The 20,498-nt window shown below is 43.3% G+C and overlaps 1 protein-coding gene across 3 annotated transcripts in view; it reads left to right on the forward strand.

The window, feature by feature from the left end:
* The first annotated feature begins 225 nt into the window (after positions 1–225).
* The window catches only part of LOC136422944 (neuroligin-4, X-linked-like), a 66,405-nt gene continuing 46,132 nt past the window's right edge, over positions 226–20,498 (forward strand). The window contains exon 1 of one of the 3 annotated variants that reach the window (XM_066410874.1): positions 226–1,146. In XM_066410874.1, coding sequence (XP_066266971.1) covers positions 732–1,146 — 415 coding nt within the window. In that variant the 5' untranslated portion in view covers positions 226–731. The remainder of the gene's footprint in view (positions 1,147–20,498) is intronic. The other 2 variants (XM_066410877.1, XM_066410875.1) reach the window with 2 other exon arrangements.

Below are 20,498 nucleotides of genomic sequence, written 5' to 3' on the forward strand. Positions count from 1 at the left end.
ATAGCTAACGACAACACACGGTAAAAAGAATGCTTAGGTTCCCGTAACGCCAGCTGCCACCGCCCGCCAGTCAACTGGAAGTCTGAATTGCCCCATTATGATAACAAGTCATCTAATCATTCTGCTGCCGTGTCGACGTCGATGTTGCGATAGTTAGTTTGTGATCATCAAAACGAGAACCTCCCCATCCAGTCCGCGCCACCCGCGTAGAAACACATTGTCCATCTATGAGGGCGGTGCCGGGAGAAGAAAATGGCTGCGTATTCATTTTACGCAACAGATGTACGAGTATGTGATTGGTTAAATCCCTGCGGGTTCCCCCCTTCATCAACATAAAATGATCATATATATTGGGCGGACGCCGGATGCATGTTATCATTCAACGTTTGTTGTATGCTAATTCTATGGGCGCGAGGGCACAAAGAGCACTATGAACGCGGCTCGCCGTTAAGTACCCACAGCTTCAGCGGGACGCGTTCGCGCTTTCAACAGGAGAATCGCGAGGATCGTGCGAAGGAGCTGCTGGGTAACCAACGAGAGCCTGCCGCCTCCCGCAGCCGATCTGGGGACTGAGGCAGCTGGAGTTACCCGGCGTGCAGCATCCATCTGCACCAGGTAATAGCAGGACTTTCCCCGTACTGAAGTACCGATGCTGCTCAGACAGTCTTAACGACGTTCTGCCGTCTCGTTCGCGCCGACAAGTATCCTCTATTTTCCTGTCCGCTGCATACATGATGGGGTACGTTGACTCATACCACCTTCGTCTGTGCTTCTTTCTTTGTTTTACTTTCGTTACGGCACAAAACCCCACCGTCAAGCTGAAGTCCGGTGCTATGATGATGGGAAAACGTATCACGCTGAACAAGGGGGACAATGACTTGGTTTCTGTTGACCAGTACCTCGGCATTCGCTATGCGGAGGCACCGCTCGGGGATTCCCGTTTCAGAATGGTTTCTGTCCAAGACCCAAAATGGAGCGGAACTCAGAACTACACAGCGTTCGGTGCGGCGTGCATGCAGCCTGTCCGGACCACCAGCACCAACATGCCCGCCTGGACCCGGCAGGACATCCTCACCATGCAGACATACGTGCAGACTCGGAGTGAGGACTGCTTGTTTTTGAACATCTACTCTCCAGTTAGCAGAGGTATGTGGTTATGTTTACAGGCATCTTGGTAACCATAGCATCAGCAGATGTCAAAACTCATGAAGAGCCAATCAATCAAGAAGGCTGGATTAAATACTTAAAATTGGTTTCAGTGATTTACATATGCAGCAAAAAGCCTGTGATATTTTTAGGACGTCTTTATATTCAGGAATCAGGATCCAGACAGTACTTGACTATTCCCAATGACAGCTCAGGGCTTTAAGTTCACCGAAGTTACAGTTGTAGTGTTCTTTATAGATTGTGTTAATGGACACCGTGCGAACAGTAATATCAGGATATACCCATGGCAGAGGCACGAGTTTGGACAATGGCTAACTGCTGATTTAACGCTTTAGGGATTCAGTTTTATTGCCACATCGTTTACGGAACTCGGTCAATGGAATGTTTTAATTAAGGCAGTTAATATCGATGCAGCCATGAACAGTGCGGCAACCACTTACAAGTCTCGTCACGATAACGGTCCGGTACAATTATAACGTTAATTTGTAATTGTGAAGCATATGTGCTGTTAAACACAAAGACTATCGCTGATAAGTATTGGGAAGAGCTCTGCTGGAATATTTTACCGACCATGGAAATTATTAGACTGAAAATTCCTAGACAGCACAACGGAGTGATTCAGTGTAGCAGTGCATTCGTTTCGCAACCATCTTAATGTGCAAAGGGGGCGCCTTAAAGGGTTAGCTCAAGTGTTGTGTACAACACAGTCAAACTGCTGCTGTTTCTGTTACCATGCCAATATTTCTAGACGTCTTGTCTCTTGACAACGTCTTATTGAGTAGACCACTATCCTGCACGTACTACTGAGAGGTTACACCTTGTGCCCTCAACTTCGTTACACCCTTTACACACAGCTGGCACAAACACTGCGGCAGAACAGGCGCTATTGATGATATTGTTGATGATATTGCTTATTGCAACAGAAAAATATTGTAACATAACATTTTTCCTGATGGTTATAGTTAATATCGCTAGCAATTTTCACTTTTCTTTTTTTCAAAAACACGTTAACCAGAAATATGCTGAAACAAACACACAGGGCCATATGAAATATAGTTTTGTACGTTCTAAAGGCATTGGTGCAAATTGCAATTTGAGAGCAAAATGCATGACCAGGGTAAGGCAAAGACGCCGCTGGGTGTTACCGAACCACTCAGATCCCATTCCAAAGCTGCCATGAATCAGGGTCGTGATCTTATTTGCTGGTGCAATTTCATAAACGACTGGGCTCTCTGTACTGGTCTCAGTCTGACGGCGGCACCGTAAACCGGTTGGACAGTGTTAATTCACTATTTCGTGGTTGAGGATCGGCTGGGATTGCCGTCCCTAAATTCAAGGGCTTGACAATATATTGACAGTTACCCACCGGAACTGTATGTAGCTCCTAGATGGCAACTGCAAACAAACAACTGCAGGTGTTGTTTGTTTGTACGTATGCCCTGCACAAAAGAAAATAAAACCATATCCTTTCTACATTTTCCATGCCAGGCCCGTGCAACGATGGTCGGCGCGAGTCGGCTGGGGGATGGGATGGTGTAGGTCATGAGTAGCTCCCTTATCTACATTCTAAATAGTATCATCGTTGCAGATGGCTGGAAACAAGAGAACAGTAGTGTGTGTGTGTGTGTGTGTGTGTGTGTGTAAATTTTTGGTGTTAACCTTCAAGTAACTTGAAAATGTCACAACTATGAAAAAGCCATCATCTACTAGTTTGTAATTATATAAGTTTCTCATTCATTATGCAAATTAAATAACAATTTCCTTTTAATTAGCAAAGCACCATTTGAAGTATTAATATAAAAAAATCATGGCGATCAGTCAACCCGTTCTTGAGTTATTCTCCTGCACAGTCTGAAACCAAACCGGCTCCTGCAGTTACAAAAATCCGTTAGGGGCAAAAAAAGACTTTTATGTGTGTAATTTATGGCAGGTAGAACATTAGTAGACCATAATTTGCATATTTGATAAGGACATTTTAAAAGACCATAAGTGGGAAAAACGTATATGTCATACTTTAAAATTGAAACATTACCATGCATTATTTTGCAATAATCGTAGGCATTTGCATAAGATTGATCTCAATATTTCGTGGAAGCATAAGGTCTCGAAATTATTGTTTTCGGTATGTGTTTGTGTCTGTCTGTCTGTCTGTCCGTCTACATGTTTGTGTTTCCACAGATTTCGACACTAAGTATAAATACCATAGAAACAGTGGATGGATTAAAACGGTATTTGGTAGGTGGATAGGTCTTGGGCAAAAGATCAATGTTGATTAAATGAGCCCTATTACCTTGGAAAGGCCTTGGTTTCTGCTGCTGAACTTCCGGTGTGTGTGCCTTATATCTTAGTTATGATTTGGTCTTGATTTTGAATGGCAGATAGCGCTTTATATCTAAAAGAAGTTGTGTATGTTAATGCTCCCCAGCAGCTTACTCTTGAATTGCAGGATCGTTTTTGTTGAAATCGTTCAAAGATCTTATCCGAGGCAAGAGACGACGGATTTCCATGATGTTCGGTATGCAGGTAGCTTTGGTTAAAATGTTCCAAATTAGATGCAAGTCAAACAAATAAGGACTAACTTTGCATAATCTATGAGAAAATGCTGCAATGTTTTTCTACATAGTATGACTTCAATACATGTAACATACGAAAACTAACAGGAGAAGCTAATCTGACTTCTGTTATGGTCCATTTTTCACGTGAATACCTAAGTGCCTGAAGCAGGCGCATTTTTAGACATGTACTGATGTTCTACATACAGTTGTTAACTCTTAAAATGCTAAGGCAGCGAGTGCTGCCATCTGCTTGGTGCCGTGGTATCAGGAACGACACTTCCAAGGAAAACAAATCTAAAAACCTCTCGGCTGTTGTACTCGGAAGAGTGGTCTGCTATAAATTAGTCATGTACATAAACATTTAAAACGATATCATTAAAGCAATATAAATTTTCGATTCTATAACAAACACTAGTTCCTTACGAGCGAGGTAATACAGTAGTCGATCCTGGTTTCAAAATTTCTTTAATTTGCGGCCCTCTTCTTAATGTTTGTTTCTTGGTTATAGCCATCGGCTACCTATATATGTAACAAGACCTTACTCTAAAACTGTTAAAAATTGAAATTACAGCAGTCAAACATAATGTACAAACTTCTATGATTCCAGCAGCGGTGGTAAAACCTCATAATGGCATATTTCACATGGACACAGCTATCTATTTCATACGTTTGTCTGCCACTTCGTAAATGGAAATTCAGCTATTGTAGTGTATCACAATAAGTTTACCGAAGGTTTATGACCGCATGTGTCCAATAAAATGAACAGACATGCAGGGGGATAAAACACATGCTGCAGCACCAGTCCTGTGTCGTTTGGAAAATGACTCATTCACCAAGCACAGCTGAGGGTGGTGGATATTCTTCAATTAATTGCAAAAATACTAACTCATGCAAGCGAACAAACAAACATACACACACACATAAACATACACACATATGAGCACACACGTGCGTGTATTGACACCTATGGACATTAATTTGAACGACCTGGCCTTGTGCTCAGCGACACCATGATAAAGCGTGACTTCAAAGCTCGGTTAAAGTTTCCTGTCATCTCGGAAAGGACAGGAACATCGCCGGCTAAACCCGGCCCTTTTATGCTTAGGTCACAATTACACCGGTGCCCGTCGGGGATGTAGCCCCGGCCGGGCTCTGACGTCTGGGGGGCACCGGCTGTCGTGGTCACAATTAAAAGTTTCCTTCACGCTGCCCTGCAGGGGTCCCGGGGTGCCCCGGCAGGTACTCGGTGGCATTTTTGTAAAATCTTCATTGGTCGGTCTCCGGCAGGTACCCGTCAGTTGCTCTGTGGAGTCCGACAGGGTACCGCGTGCTCATCACATCCAGGTGGGGCAGTTATAGGGTCCCTGCCGAATGCCGGTCGGTAAACGTTCATTCATCGAACACCATTGAGACCTGTGCAAATGTACAAAAACCTTTTTTCATGGTAGTGGTCTTATTGTCAGACCTATAAAATTTGTATTTACTGTAGACTTTCAGCTGGCCCATAAAGTAACCGGTGTGTTTTATTAATCGTGCTGAGACGAGAGGCCTGACGGAAACCTCCATCTTCAGTTTTAAGGCACTGCCGTCTTTAAAGCACTGCCCGTTAACGGCGTCTACAAGACACGATCAATAAGTAATAGGCACTCGGTGAGGGAGATTCACGGAGAAAAGGCTCGGTTGAGACAAAATGGCAGCTCAATCATCATTTGTTTCCTGAACAAATCGTGCCATTTACGCTTCTTGTCCGCCGCAGCACCATCATTGCACAAACATTGCATACGATTGAATAATTGAATCTCGAACATCTCGGGACATGGTGTGCGCGTGCTAACTAGGGATAGTCTGGTAAAAACCAGACCCATTCATTCATCATCCAGTTGTATCACCATTGCCACACCTTCACCAGAAACTGACAAGGAATTTAATGCATTTTCTCTATCACAGTGATGCTACCCATTAAGTGTGCGGCATATTCAACGCAGTGGAATTGTAATTCAGCAAAGTAGAATGGCGGAAATATTGAAACCGAAAATAATGTTTTGGTCATAACCATTTCGGTTCTATTTGTTTTGGTACGGTTTTGGTCATAGCCGTTTCGGTTCTATTTGTTTTCATACGAAAAATAGCAAATCAATAGCAGAAGAAAGCCATGCAGTTAGGCTGTCGTGGACTGGATGTGATATTAACATTCTGTCCTTTTTGGTATGAAATTTCATCAAAATGCATTTTGCTGCGGTATAGAAATTGTTACATTTGCAGCGAAAAACCACACGAGATGAACACCGCAGCGGATAAAGTAGGAAAAAAGACCAATACCAGAACGCTACTGGTTAAAGGGCAAGATATCAGACATCGTGACATTCAATGAATCTCTGGTTTTGAAAAATTTGACTGGTTCTTACGTGGAGAAGCTGATACCTGTTGTCCAAATAGAGATGATGAACGGTTTCTGTAGATGGTAAGGCGCCGTGTGGTAACGGTGTTGATGAATGTCGTCTGGACCGCAGAAATGTGCAAGCTTCAAACTATAGAATGAGCCCTTCTGGTGACGGAAAGGGGCGAATAGTTTAAAATATCCGGTGTAATAAAACGAACTATGCAATAACATGTACTGGAGGTACAAAGAGTAGGTGTGCAAAAAACTAATTATTCCTGGTGCACCTGCAAAAGAATCTGTCACAGTTTCAAAATCCCAAAAGAAAAGAATACAGGCAGAATGCTCTGTACATGTTTCTTATACAAATATTACTGCAGATATTATCATTATATTTTACTCTTTTTGTTATAGCTTAAACGTTTGCCAGACTTGTAATCACGTAAATATATAAAATAACGTTCCGGAGAAAACAAAGCGAGTTGGAACACTAGTAATATACTTTTATCAACTTAGTTATATTGATGGACACGGACAAAATGTCATTCCTGGTTGTCTAAGCTAAACCGGCAGCTATTTTCCATATAATCTGTCTTATTTAGTTTGAAAGAACGTATCCGATACTATATCTGCATACAAAAAGTGACATTAAGATTCTGCACACTTTGCTATTTATTTCCAGAAATAACATGCTATAAATCACCAAAAATGGTCGTAGGTAAATGTCTGCTGCAACTGTTGAGTCACAGAATAGATACTGGAGAGATAACCAGGGCCATTGAAAACACTTGCAAATATAAACTGTGCATTTTTTTTAAATCTAAACATTCCCTAACCATAAGCAGATGAACGACTACACAAAGGACGCTGTTTTGACATTGGTGGAGTCCATACCGAGTTCAGAAAATAGTTTAACCTGAAAAATGGCTTGATCAAGACGACAAAAGAAAAAAATGCGACGGAGAAAAGAAAGCCAGAAACAAAAGATGAAACAGCACTTGAATTTATATATTTCAATAAGGTCGTGAAATGTAATTGAATCCCCCTTCTAATTGTTTTTATTTGCTATCCAGCAACGATATGTATTCATCTATATTTCGAAAATAATTGCAAATACAATGCAAGCTACATATTTGTCTTAGATTAATGGAACTAATAAAAAAAGGTCTTGGATATTATCTATCAGACAACTACCTGCCAAACTGCAAAGACCTAAAAAAAATGTTGTGTTTCCGGCTTCAGTCCTCAAAAACGATTTTTTTTCAGATTTCGGCTGAAGTGATACAACAAATGCATTTTAGCAATGTAAAACTGAAATACATAAAGCACTCAGGATTGTAATAGTTCAGACATACATTTTACCAGGACAAGTATATTGATAAAGTGAGCAAAGTAGTAAAATGTTTACTACACATTTTTACATTGACTCTTTAAAGCCCTCATCTGTTAACAGTAAAAAAATGCATAAAGCCGGTTTTGAATCAGGCGGATGTCAGATTGAAAATGTCATGTTCCTTGCCATGTCAGCCATACCAAAAAAGGTCAGCAGGTTAACGTTTTGCTAAGGTCGTTCGGGTAACCCATTTTTTTTTAATGCCAAACCAAGAATGGGGTTACCGATGATATTTTTTTTAAATCATATGTTACATGCGTACTTGCAGCCATACAATAAAAGAAATGCATTCGCAATCCCTTTTTAGAATGCCGTGTTGGTGTCGACCTTATATCCTATTCCTGCGTCATGTTGTGACCCAGTCAGTTTACATCATTCATGCAGACTCTGTGCCGCCAGAAAGCAGCATTGGACCTCCACGCCTGTCTACTTAACTCACCTTGTCACAAAAGCTCAGCATCAGAACTGTACTCGTTACCTTTCTAGTCTTCGGCAAGACGTGTATGGCATCATTTCCGTGTCAAAATTACGTACGTAAAAAACGTCACGTTTTGGGGTTTATACGTGACGTATTGGGGGTCAATACGTCACCTATGAAAGGCCTACGTCACGTATGCCGGAACGTACGGATACGTGACATACATATGGTTTTGCAATTTTCGTGTCAAAATTACCTACATAAAAAAACGTACGTTTTCGCGTCCAAACGTCACGTATAACAGGTCATACGACACATAAGGCATATACGTCACGTACTAAACGTGACATACATACTCGTGGCATTTTTAGATCAAAATATCATATCTACGAAGACGTAACGTTTTGGGGTTATACGTTACGCACATAAATGGGTTATGTTAACGTACCACGTTAACGTAACGTATGTACGCCCTTCAAGTTATTATAACAAGCAACGTTAACATAACGTTATCGTAGTTATCATAACGCATTACGTTGACGTAACTTAGTCATTTACGTTATCATAACGCAGAGCGCTAACGTAACGTACACTAGAGTGAACCTCTATAATAGGCGTGTTCTGTTTACGTCATTGGTTTATGTTGTGTATAACGTCTACGATAGACGCGTTCTGGTGACGTCATCAGTTTATGTTATGTACAACGTGTATGATAGACTTGTTCTTGTGACGTCATCAGTCTATATTTTGTAAAAGCCGCAGCACACAATGTATTAGTGTTGGTACAAAGTAGTACGGACACAATTTTTGATGCCTGGCTAGAATATCCTATGTGAGAATTAGCCAGGTTTAAACTGTGCCGTGTGCATTCTGTTCGTGTATATTCGATGTGCGCCATACTACGCGTCAACCCGTTCATTGAGTGGACCCAACAGATCAGCGATGCTCTTTTCGACTGTCCGCATCAAATCGTCGTCCAAATGCCCGAAAGTCGCGTACAGTCTTCCTATCCTCTGCCTCGTCTTCGCTCAGACCTGACCACAAGCCCTTTGCGAAATCCTTCGAGCGGCTCTTGAAATGTAAATCCTCCAGGGAACGACGAACTTTCTCGTCCCGGCGCAGAGAATCGTAGTGGACCTCGGAGCGTGCCGTCCGACCCGACACTTGCCAACGCCATGAGGTCCCTTGTGTCCCTTCACGGGTAGAGAACAAGCACGACAGTACTTGGAACCTGCCATGATCCTAGCGCGATGCCGGAAGCGGAGACCTTGAAGGACGAAGACGAACACGAGCTGGAAAAACTTGAAATTTTAGAGAGAACGGACCGCTGTGGCCGGCACGCGCCCTGTGATCGCCCAGACTGTCGGACGGAAGTGGTCTATGCCGACGGGGGGGAACACGTGCTGACCCGCTCAGGACCCGTATGTCGGGGGCGGAGCTTGACCAGGGAGACGCCATACTACGCGTCAACCGTTCCATATATGGTGATCAGCCATTGCTTGGAATTCAAGGTGGTCGTGAGCTCGCTGCTTGTGTGGATTACCACCCAGCGGGCCGGGTGACAGTTTACAGTTCAACATACTTTCTGTAAAGACGCATTGCATTATCAGAATATGAATTTACATGAATGTTATAGCCGACTTGATGGATAAAATACTGGGAAGTATGGTAGAGCATTTTTCATCGATTGTGTAACTATTGTGACATTAGTCCCATTCTCATCCATTTGAAACCTGAAATTGTTTTCTGGCCTTGTTTGGATCTGAAATGTTTAGATTTATGTGGGTTAGGATCACTATGTACTTCTGTGGAATACTGCCACACGGAAATAATGTTTAGGTCTGTCTATTAAAAGCAGTGATGGGCGATGGTTTTAATCCCAAGTATCCGCGAGAACTAACAGATCTGCCCGTACACATCGATTGTACTCGAAGATTCCCTCTTATCAAGGAGGTTTCCTCCTTGCTCTCATGAACTTTCCAAGCCCCTTTGTGTCGATTTTATATACTCTCCAAGCAGAGCTAGGGTTTCGGCTGGTTTTTAACGTGTTTTTAGGCGTTTTTGTCGGGCCTTCTACTTTGTCATCGTTTTTGTTGTGGTTTGCAGCACAACAAAAACGATGACAAAGTAGAAGGCCCGACAAAAACGCCTAAAAACACGTTAAAAACCAGCCGAAACCCTAGCTCTGCTTGGAGAGTAGATTTTATAGACACTCTGGCAGATCACACAACAAGGTGGTCTTTATACAACCATCAGAGAATCACACCTTTTTGTCTCCAGTTGGCTTATTACAATACAAACTTGCACCTGGTAGGGAGAGCGGGCAAAAAAACCGGGACATTTGATATAAAGGTCACAATCTTCTACTCTCCAAGCAGAGGTTAGTGGGGCAGATCGTAACCTTTTTATCATATGCCCCGTTGTTTTTGTTTGGATGGGGCTAGCGGACACAAAACGGGGCATATATTATGATAAAACGGTGACGAGCTGCCCACAAACCTGTCTGCTCTGTAAGAGAAGCCCGGCCGTCACTCAGAAAAAAAGGATATTTCATTGCCTCCATTGCAGACTCCGTTTTTACTTTTTCAAGTTAAAGCTTTACTATTACATTTTTTTGTTATTGCTGGCCTTCTCGGATCGAGAAAGGCACAACTGCCTCACTCAGAGTGCCAGCCCTTTTTAGCTTTCCACGTCCGCTCGCCACCCGCTACCTGACTAAAAAAAAGAGCTGACACTCAGGCTAGAAAGGCATATCTATATATAGGAAGCACATGTTAGTGGCTCCAAGTAGATGTTTGGGCTCCAAGCAGACCCTATCTCCATAGCCGGCCCCCTTCATACAGCTGACTCTATTTGGCCAATTTCTACTATTTTCCCAGCGACCCGCAGAGATGGCCTCCGTTGCAGGCTCTGAAGCGGCTTTTTGGGGGGCTAAATAATACACTTTCTGCAGCCACCCCGTAACTATCAGCCATCCTGTAACTATCAGCCGCCTGATAGTTACAGGATGGCTGATAGTTACGGGGTGTATTATTTAGCCCCCCAAAAAGCCGCTTCAGAGCATGGCTGATAGTTACGGGGTGTATTATTTAGCCCCCCAAAAAGCCGCTTCAGAGCCTGCAACGGAGGCTACCGCAGAGACTGGTAGAGAAACTTCTATCGTGAGAACATTTACAAGGCTCAACCATAAAACCTCCTTGGCTCAACCAAGGCGCGAACCTCCCACTGGGACGTGCGCGGATGACTGGGCTTGCTCTAGAAATTGGTCATAAAAAGATTAGTAACCCGGACATTCGTACGGCTGTTAACATTACCTCACGCGAGGAGGGGACGCGACACCTTTATTTCAATATTGAATAGAATAGAAATACTCCGCCCGGTTTGAGTTATCGCATATCTTTTAGGTTGCAAAACATACTTCTTCCAGTTTGATACGGTCTTCGCAACCTATAGATCTGCTTGGAGATTATGGCACATCTATGATCTAGAAAATAACATTTTCCAAGCAGATGTTTGGGCTCCAAGCAGATGTTTGGGCTCCAAGCAGATGTTTGGGCTCCAAGCAGATGTTTGGGATTCAAGCAGATAGTTGGGATCCAAGCAGATGCAGAGAGCTCCAAGGAGATCGATACTGGGTGAAAGATTTAGCCTCAATTGAAGAATCCTTCCGGCTATTTCTTTTTCAAGTTTTACTATTACATTTTTTCTTCTTATTGCTGGCCGCGATTAGGACCGGAAGGCCAACAATAAGAAAACAAAATGTAATGATAAAGCTATAACATAAAAAAAAAGCCGGAAGGAGTCTGCAATGAAGGCTATGAAATATATTTTTCTGAGTGACGGCCGGGCCTCTTTGACTGTCTTTTACTAATCTCCAAGCAAAAGTTGGTGGGGGAGATTGTGACCTCTTTATGATCTTTTCTCAAATGCCCCGTTTTTTTGCCCGCTCTCCCCACCAGATGCAAGTTCGTCCCATTCTCATCTATTTGAATCCTGAAACTGTTGTCTGGCCTTGTTTGGATCAGCATCTCGAATATTTAGATTTATGTAGGATATGGGACATATGGAGGGATCACTATGTAACCTCTGTGGAATGATATGCGGTGCCTGGTATCCCAGGATAGGGAGTTTTGTATACGGGTACAGTCTCTGCTGATCTATAAATGCTCGGTGGCTCCCCGATATTTCTACGGCACTGTGAGTGACCCCGCCCGCCCAGACAGCTTAGCCCGCTCGGGGTGTTGTTTACGGCCTTGGATTAATTAGTTGGGTCGGCGGCAAAGTAGGGTGGCAGCGGAAGTAAGGTGTAGCGGAAGTAGAGTGGCAGCCAGAGGTAGAAAGGCCATCAGAAACTGGCTGGGCCCGGTGAAGCACCACTATTAAAGCCGGCCCCTAGAGACTGGGACCAGGCTAATAAATGCTGGCACACGTACACGGAAGTAATGTTTTTGCTTGTGACAGGCGGCGGTATCAACTCCCCTGCACTTTTATGATAGGCTCTACGAGCCTCTGCGGGTCGCTGGGAAAAGATTAGAAATTGGCCAAATAGAGTCAATTATATGAAGGGAGTCGGCTACGGAGATAAGGAGCCTCTACCAGGCTCGCTCCGTCCTATCGTTGGGAAAATAGTAAAATCAGCCAAGGTACTCAGCTATACAGGGTAGTCCGCTATACAGTGAAGCTCCATTATCGATGGACGATAAATTAAATGGAGCTTCAATGTATAGCGGACTACCCTGTATAGCTGAGTACCTCGGCTGATTTCTACTATTTTCCCAAAGTACGATAGGACGGAGCCTGGTAGAGGCTAGGAGATAAGGTCCAATATAGCGGATGGATATGTTATCCATGGCCAAAGTCCCCCGGCAAATGTTATCTCTATAGCCGACGCGGTTAGTCTGGTAGAGACTACTTTTATAACGCGGATTCAAGTATTCGCGAGGACTAACGGACACTAGCCTCTACTAGGCTCCGCGAGGTCGTTAGGAAAAAAGTAGAAATCGGCAAATAGAGTGAATAGTATGCCAGGGGTACTCCGCTATACATTGAAGCTCAACAGTTTTATCAATCAACAGAACTTGCAGTACTACATTTGTACACTGAATTGCGTCTATTGTGACATACCAAGGCGAATCACATTTAATCACAAACTATTGCACTATTGGACTCATTGCACTTTAATATTGTCATAAAATCGGATCTGTCAACATTGTCGTTTTAAAATATTATTTCGTCTAAAAGCGAATAAACACATGTACATGTGCAGCATTAAGTCCATTAATTATAACATAAGATGGTTAGGCAGCAGTAGCCTCCACCAGGCCCTCTTACGGGCGTATGAATCGTAGAATTCGGCAGAAAGAGGAATACATGTAATTAGCCAGTAGAGTCAGTCCACAGTGAAGATCACATTTCGCCCGTTTAGGGCCTGTGATATGTCGGTAGGTTCTTTGATGTCCAGTAATCACTATCTAATAAGTGCCAAGTAGTTGGTCTGGTAGAGACTAAGGCAGCAGTGTCATTTTGTTTCATTAAATATCCTAAGGAGTGATGGAACTCGGCTGTTACTAAACCTACTGGTGCGAGTAGTAGGCAGAGACAGAGTTTTTTAGTTTCTGAGGTTACGTCCATGTGACGCTAGACCGGTTGGGGGCAAAAGGTGTACAGTTCTCTCTGATGTTTCCATGCTGGCAGCACCTTCAAAGTTTCGAGCCCGCATTGTTTTAGAGATGTGGCGTTGTCATGGTAGTGGCGGCCTAGAATGATTCGGCATGCGCGTCTTTGAACATTTTCAAAAGTTATTGACTGTTTGTTTGTGAGGCCGGCTGTGGTGATAGACGGGTAGTCTCTACCGGACTAACTACGCCGGCCAAAGGGAGAACATTTGCCGGGGGACTTTGGCCATGGAGGGTAACGTTTGCAGGCGCAGTCTAGGGTCGCCTATTGGACACTCTCTCCATGATAGCGGACTCCCTTCATACAGTTACTGTATGAAGGGAGTCCGTGAGTTGACTCTATTTGGCCAATTTCTACTATTTTCCCAGCGACCCGCGGAGACTGGTAGAGGCTAATAGACGGGTACACAGTATTCCAGGATAGGTCTAATATAGCCGCGGTACACGGTCACCAAATCTACCGTCGAAAGACCGAACGTCTTAAGTCTCCGGAGCATAAACATACGTTTCTGGCCTTCTTGGTAGACTCGCAGACTTGTTTGTCAAACAACACTTTAGCAACGATCACTGCCAGAGGGGGTTTGCCCCCGAGAGTTATGGGTGGAGGGGTAGCTGGGCTCTTCATAAAACATACAGTCAGCACCATACATTTCTAAGGGTTTTAAAGTTGCGCAGTGTTGGACCATACTTCAAGTGAATCCACTTGATCCTGAAGGTATGACTGTTTGCGCACATTTCTGTTTTCTCCAAGTGTTAAATCGTCCACATATTTCCATCGATCGGCTAGACACTCTGACAGACCACACAACATGGTGGTCTTTATACAATCTTCCTGTTATAAAGCATCAGAGAGCCACACCTCTTTGTCTCCAGTAAATATCACAAACTTGCACCTGGTGGGGAGAGCGGGCAAAAAAACGGGGCATTTGATAAAAAGGTCACAAACTCTCCGCCAGCCTCTGTTTGCAGAGTAGTATGTTCTCACGATAGAAGTTTCTCTACCAGTCTCTGCGGTAGCCTCCGTTGCAGGCTCTGAAGCGGCTTTTTGGGGGGCTAAATAATACACCCCGTAACTATCAGCCATGCTCTGAAGCGGCTTTTTGGGGGGCTAAATAATACACCCCGTAACTATCAGCCATCCTGTAACTATCAGGCGGCTGATAGTTACAGGATGGCTGATAGTTACGGGGTGGCTGCAGAAAGTGTATTATTTAGCCCCCCAAAAAGCCGCTTCAGAGCCTGCAACGGAGGCCATCTCTGCGGGTCGCTGGGAAAATAGTAGAAATTGGCCAAATAGAGTCAGCTGTATGAAGGGGGTCGGCTATGGAGATAGGGTCTGCTTGGAGCCCAAACATCTACTTGGAGCCACTAACATGTGCTTCCTATATATAGATATGCCTTTCTAGCCTGAGTGTCAGCTCTTTTTTTTAGTCAGGTAGCGGGTGGCGAGCGGACGTGGAAAGCTAAAAAGGGCTGGCACTCTGAGTGAGGCAGTTGTGCCTTTCTCGATCCGAGAAGGCCAGCAATAACAAAAAAATGTAATAGTAAAGCTTTAACTTGAAAAAGTAAAAACGGAGTCTGCAATGGAGGCAATGAAATATCCTTTTTTTCTGAGTGACGGCCGGGCTTCTCTTACAGAGCAGACAGGTTTGTGGGCAGCTCGTCACCGTTTTATCATAATATATGCCCCGTTTTGTGTCCGCTAGCCCCATCCAAACAAAAACAACGGGGCATATGATAAAAAGGTTACGATCTGCCCCACTAACCTCTGCTTGGAGAGTAGAAGATTGTGACCTTTATATCAAATGTCCCGGTTTTTTTGCCCGCTCTCCCTACCAGGTGCAAGTTTGTATTGTAATAAGCCAACTGGAGACAAAAAGGTGTGATTCTCTGATGGTTGTATAAAGACCACCTTGTTGTGTGATCTGCCAGAGTGTCTATAAAATCGACACAAAGGGGCTTGGAAAGTTCATGAGAGCAAGGAGGAAACCTCCTTGATAAGAGGGAATCTTCGAGTACAATCGATGTGTACGGGCAGATCTGTTAGTTCTCGCGGATACTTGGGATTAAAACCATCGCCCATCACTGCTTTTAATAGACAGACCTAAACATTATTTCCGTGTGGCAGTATTCCACAGAAGTACATAGTGATCCTAACCGACATAAATCTAAACATTTCAGATCCAAACAAGGCCAGAAAACAATTTCAGGTTTCAAATGGATGAGAATGGGACTAATGTCACAATAGTTACACAATCGATGAAAAATGCTCTACCATACTTCCCAGTATTTTATCCATCAAGTCGGCTATAACATTCATGTAAATTCATATTCTGATAATGCAATGCGTCTTTACAGAAAGTATATATGTTGAACTGTAAACTGTCACCCGGCCCGCTGGGTGGTAATCCACACAAGCAGCGAGCTCACGACCACCTTGAATTCCAAGCAATGGCTGATCACCATATATGGAACGGTTGACGCGTAGTATGGCGTCTCCCTGGTCAAGCTCCGCCCCCGACATACGGGTCCTGAGCGGGTCAGCACGTGTTCCCCCCCGTTGGCATAGACCACTTCCGTCCGACAGTCTGGGCGATCACAGGGCGCGTGCCGGCCACAGCGGTCCGTTCTCTCTAAAATTTCAAGTTTTTCCAGCTCGTGTTCGTCTTCGTCCTTCAAGGTCTCCGCTTCCGGCATCGCGCTAGGATCATGGCAGGTTCCAAGTACTGTCGTGCTTGTTCTCTACCCGTGAAGGGACACAAGGGACCTCATGGCGTTGGCAAGTGTCGGGTCGGACGGCACGCTCCGAGGTCCACTACGATTCTCTGCGCCGGGACGAGAAAGTTCGTCGTTCCCTGGAGGATTTACATTTCAAGAGCCGCTCGAAGGATTTCGCAAAGGGCTTGTGGTCAGGTCTGAGCGAAGACGAGGCAGAGGATAGGAAGACTGTACGCGACTTTCGGGCATTTGGACGACGATTTGATGCGGACAGTCGAAAAGAGCATCGCTGATCTGTTGGGTCCACTCAATGAACGGGTTGACGCGTAGTATGGCGCACATCGAATATACACGAACAGAATGCACACGGCACAGTTTAAACCTGGCTAATTCTCACATAGGATATTCTAGCCAGGCATCAAAAATTGTGTCCGTACTACTTTGTACCCACACTAATACATTGTGTGCTGCGGCTTTTACAAAATATAGACTGATGACGTCACAAGAACAAGTCTATCATACACGTTGTACATAACATAAACTGATGACGTCACCAGAACGCGTCTATCGTAGACGTTATACACAACATAAACCAATGACGTAAACAGAACACGCCTATTATAGAGGTTCACTCTAGTGTACGTTACGTTAGCGCTCTGCGTTATGATAACGTAAATGACTAAGTTACGTCAACGCAATGCGTTATGATAATTACGACAACGTTATGTTAACGTTGCTTGTTATAATAACTTGAAGGGCGTACATACGTTACGTTAACGTGGTACGTTAACATAACCCATTTATGTGCGTAACGTATAACCCCAAAACGTTACGTCTTCGTAGATACGATATTTTGATCTAAAAATGCCACGAGTATGTATGTCACGTTTAGTACGTGACGTATATGCCTTATGTGTCGTATGACCTGTTATACGTGACGTTTGGACGCGAAAACGTACGTTTTTTTTATGTAGGTAATTTTGACACGAAAATTGCAAAACCATATGTATGTCACGTATCCGTACGTTCCGGCATACGTGACGTAGGCCTTTTATAGGTGACGTATTGACCCCCAATACGTCACGTATAAACCCCAAAACGTGACGTTTTTTACGTACGTAATTTTGACACGGAAATGATGCCATAAGACGTGACCAGCAGAAGGTATCTCCTGAATATAAACACCGTATCAAGACGTTCTATTGACGAGCTTACTTTTATCTCCACGCATGTACATGTATCTACTAGAGTTTCATACAGCGCAGCTTCCCAAAATCCAAGCTCGTAGAGAAACGTACTGCGTAAACAAAACAGAACGAAGCGATACGAAACACTGAAACCTCATCGGAACGTGTGTGAGTGCATTTATCAACAAACTTCCATGCATCATTAAAGGAAAGCTACACAAAAAATTGAAAATCCTCCTATGCTATGCTTAATATATTCCAAAGTCAAATTCTTACTTCAAGTTGTTTCACATAAGTCCGTCATAGTTCTGGGATTTTCCACAGTTTGCAACTTATGCCGTGCTGACGCCTTCTCACCTGACAATTGAATTATATGACGTCAGTGTTTCAAAATCTTCACATGATGACTGTATTATATGACGTCAGTGTTCTAAAATCCAATCATCAGGTGAAAAATTTGAAACACTGACGTCATATAATTCAATTATCAGGTGAGAAGGCGTCAGCACGGACTTATGTGAAACAACTTGAAGTAAGAATTTGACTTTGGAATATATTAAGCATAGCATAGAAGGATTTTCAATTTTTTGTGTAGCTTTCCTTTAAGGCAACAAACGGCCCCTACTATTGACACAGTTGAAGCAAGATCTGAACTAGCCCCACATAGTGTTAGCGTTTTATGGTGAAGCACGTTTTCAATCATTACTGTGTGTTGTGCAGCTAATCGCTCTTGATCTGTAATTAATCGTGACGTACTGAAGAAAAAATCCATTTGCCCACGTTTGATTGTGAGCCCTCGTGTGGTATCGATGGAAAGGTGTCCTGGCGAATCGCCCGTGACCAAGCAAACTAAATTAGTGAGTGATTACGGCTGAAGGTATGTATGTAATTTTCTGATTGCACATGTCTGATGTAGGTAACGTTGACACGATACTCAGCGTGTAGTTGAACTCTTATACAATAGTTGAGGACAATGTGGCTAGCTTTGTAACGTTATGGTTGTAAGAACAGGAGCATTAAATCAGAAACAGCATTGCCAACAAACTTTTAACAAACAGTTCCTAAGAGCCCCTTTTCCATCGAAGGGAAAATAGTGACGCCTAGCCTGAAAACATGTATTACCAAAATCTGCAAAAGTTATTCAGTAAGCGTTTTGGTTGACGTCTTTGGCACTGTAATGTTATCATCAAGGAAAAAAGTAAATGACCTAAGTTTGAATGGATGTTTTATATCATCAAAAATCTCCCTTCGAAGTATCCAATGGAATGAATCTAGATAAAAGGTAAAGAAATCCTAAACGTGATTTTACATACGACCTGGCACGGGGCGCATACCCTGAAGGGTGAATACAACATGCCAACTACAGACAAACATTGAACTGAAAATGATATAAAGACGGAGGTGCTTTGTGATAGGGTTAAGTAAGGAGGACTACGACTTAGTTCGCCGGGGACTCGCAATTATAGTGTAGTATATACTTACGTTTGGCTCATGTTTACTTTGATTTTTGTTTAAAACGCTCGATCAGTGTCCAGTCATACGTCGGCAGCGGAACACGTTGTACAGCTACACATGCTTCATTTTTACAAACTAGAACAACAGCATCACAAGAAGACGCTGCAAAACGCTGTCCCCAGAGAATGTTTTGAAACGCAGCTTGTTTATTGGACTGCCAATTTGATAACTATAACCTTGTTATTTTAGTAATTCATATATGATATTCCATGCAGAAACACAAGATGAGAAAGAAATCATTGGCAAGTTTAATGTTGTGATTTCATAAAATACATGTAAGGTAAGTTATAACGCCATCTTCTTTTTTTCAAAGATAAGATTTACGTGATAGCGTAGATTTACGCTATTGGAAGTAACCAGATGGTGCTGCGTTCTACTTTACTCTATCAGTTTTCATTGAATACATTTATTACATTCTATAGTCCTCTGCTGTTCAGACTTGTTGGTGGAAAAAGAAAAATAGGCTCAAATCATTTTGAATTTGTATGACTATGTTGTCTATTAACGTCTTAATTCTGCCTCCGAACCCATATATACTTCATCTTCAAGCTAACTTCTTCTTCATCCAGCTAGTTTATTAGTGTGTTTGAAAGGTAAAGGTAAAGCAGGCATCCTCAATTGAGGTGAAGCATGATGTTTTTTCAAGTAGCTAGTGGTAGTGCAATGCGGCTTCGCCACGGCTCGCTTTTTTTGGCCAAGCACACCGGGTCACCCCTACTCTTCTCGATAAATGTGTTGGGTTCTTTTACGTGCAGAGGTTTGACGCTTGAGGCTTACGCCCAATGCACCCTCATACACGGGGCCCCCGGCTTTACGTCACCTTTCGAAATGACGAATGCAATTCCTTACAACATGTCCGAGCTCGAGTCGACCACTGAGGTTCGAACGCGGGCCCTTCGGATCCACGGAATTTGAAAGCATTGGTATTTTGTCCATTCTGTAATGAACTGCCACTTGCTAGTGAAGGCGCACGTCGTGGTGATCTGGATGGTCTGCAGGTATAAGGCATGTAGGTTTGATGTGGAAAGTCGGTCTGTAATGCGGCAGGTTCACATTGCAGCGATATCCGATATCCCCGCTGTCCCGGTAGCTTTGAGGCACGTAACTCAACAATCGCAGCTTGTTCCCGTGTACATCACGCAGTCTGCGTGTATACCCTGTTTTGGTGTATTTCCCGCTGATGTTTGACCCAAATCATTAGAACAGATGCAAATCTATTCTGAGTTACCTCGATAGCCTTTAAAGGGATTCTAACACTAGCAGATTCTAACACCTTGGTATGCTCTAGCTATCCCTTCTTGACTTGGTTCATATTCTATCCACCTCCATTGGTTTCAGAACATTTAAGTCAGCTGGCTTTCCTCTTACATCAAGTCAGACTTTTTAATTTTATTTTGTATCATTTATATCGGCAGATTATCAACCGAGTGGCGATGGATGTCGTCTAAATCGATGTTCAAAATACAATCTAGCTTTGCTTAAGTGAGCAAATA

The sequence above is a fragment of the Branchiostoma lanceolatum genome, chromosome 17 (assembly GCF_035083965.1).
Source record: "Branchiostoma lanceolatum isolate klBraLanc5 chromosome 17, klBraLanc5.hap2, whole genome shotgun sequence".
NCBI lineage: Eukaryota > Metazoa > Chordata > Leptocardii > Amphioxiformes > Branchiostomatidae > Branchiostoma > Branchiostoma lanceolatum.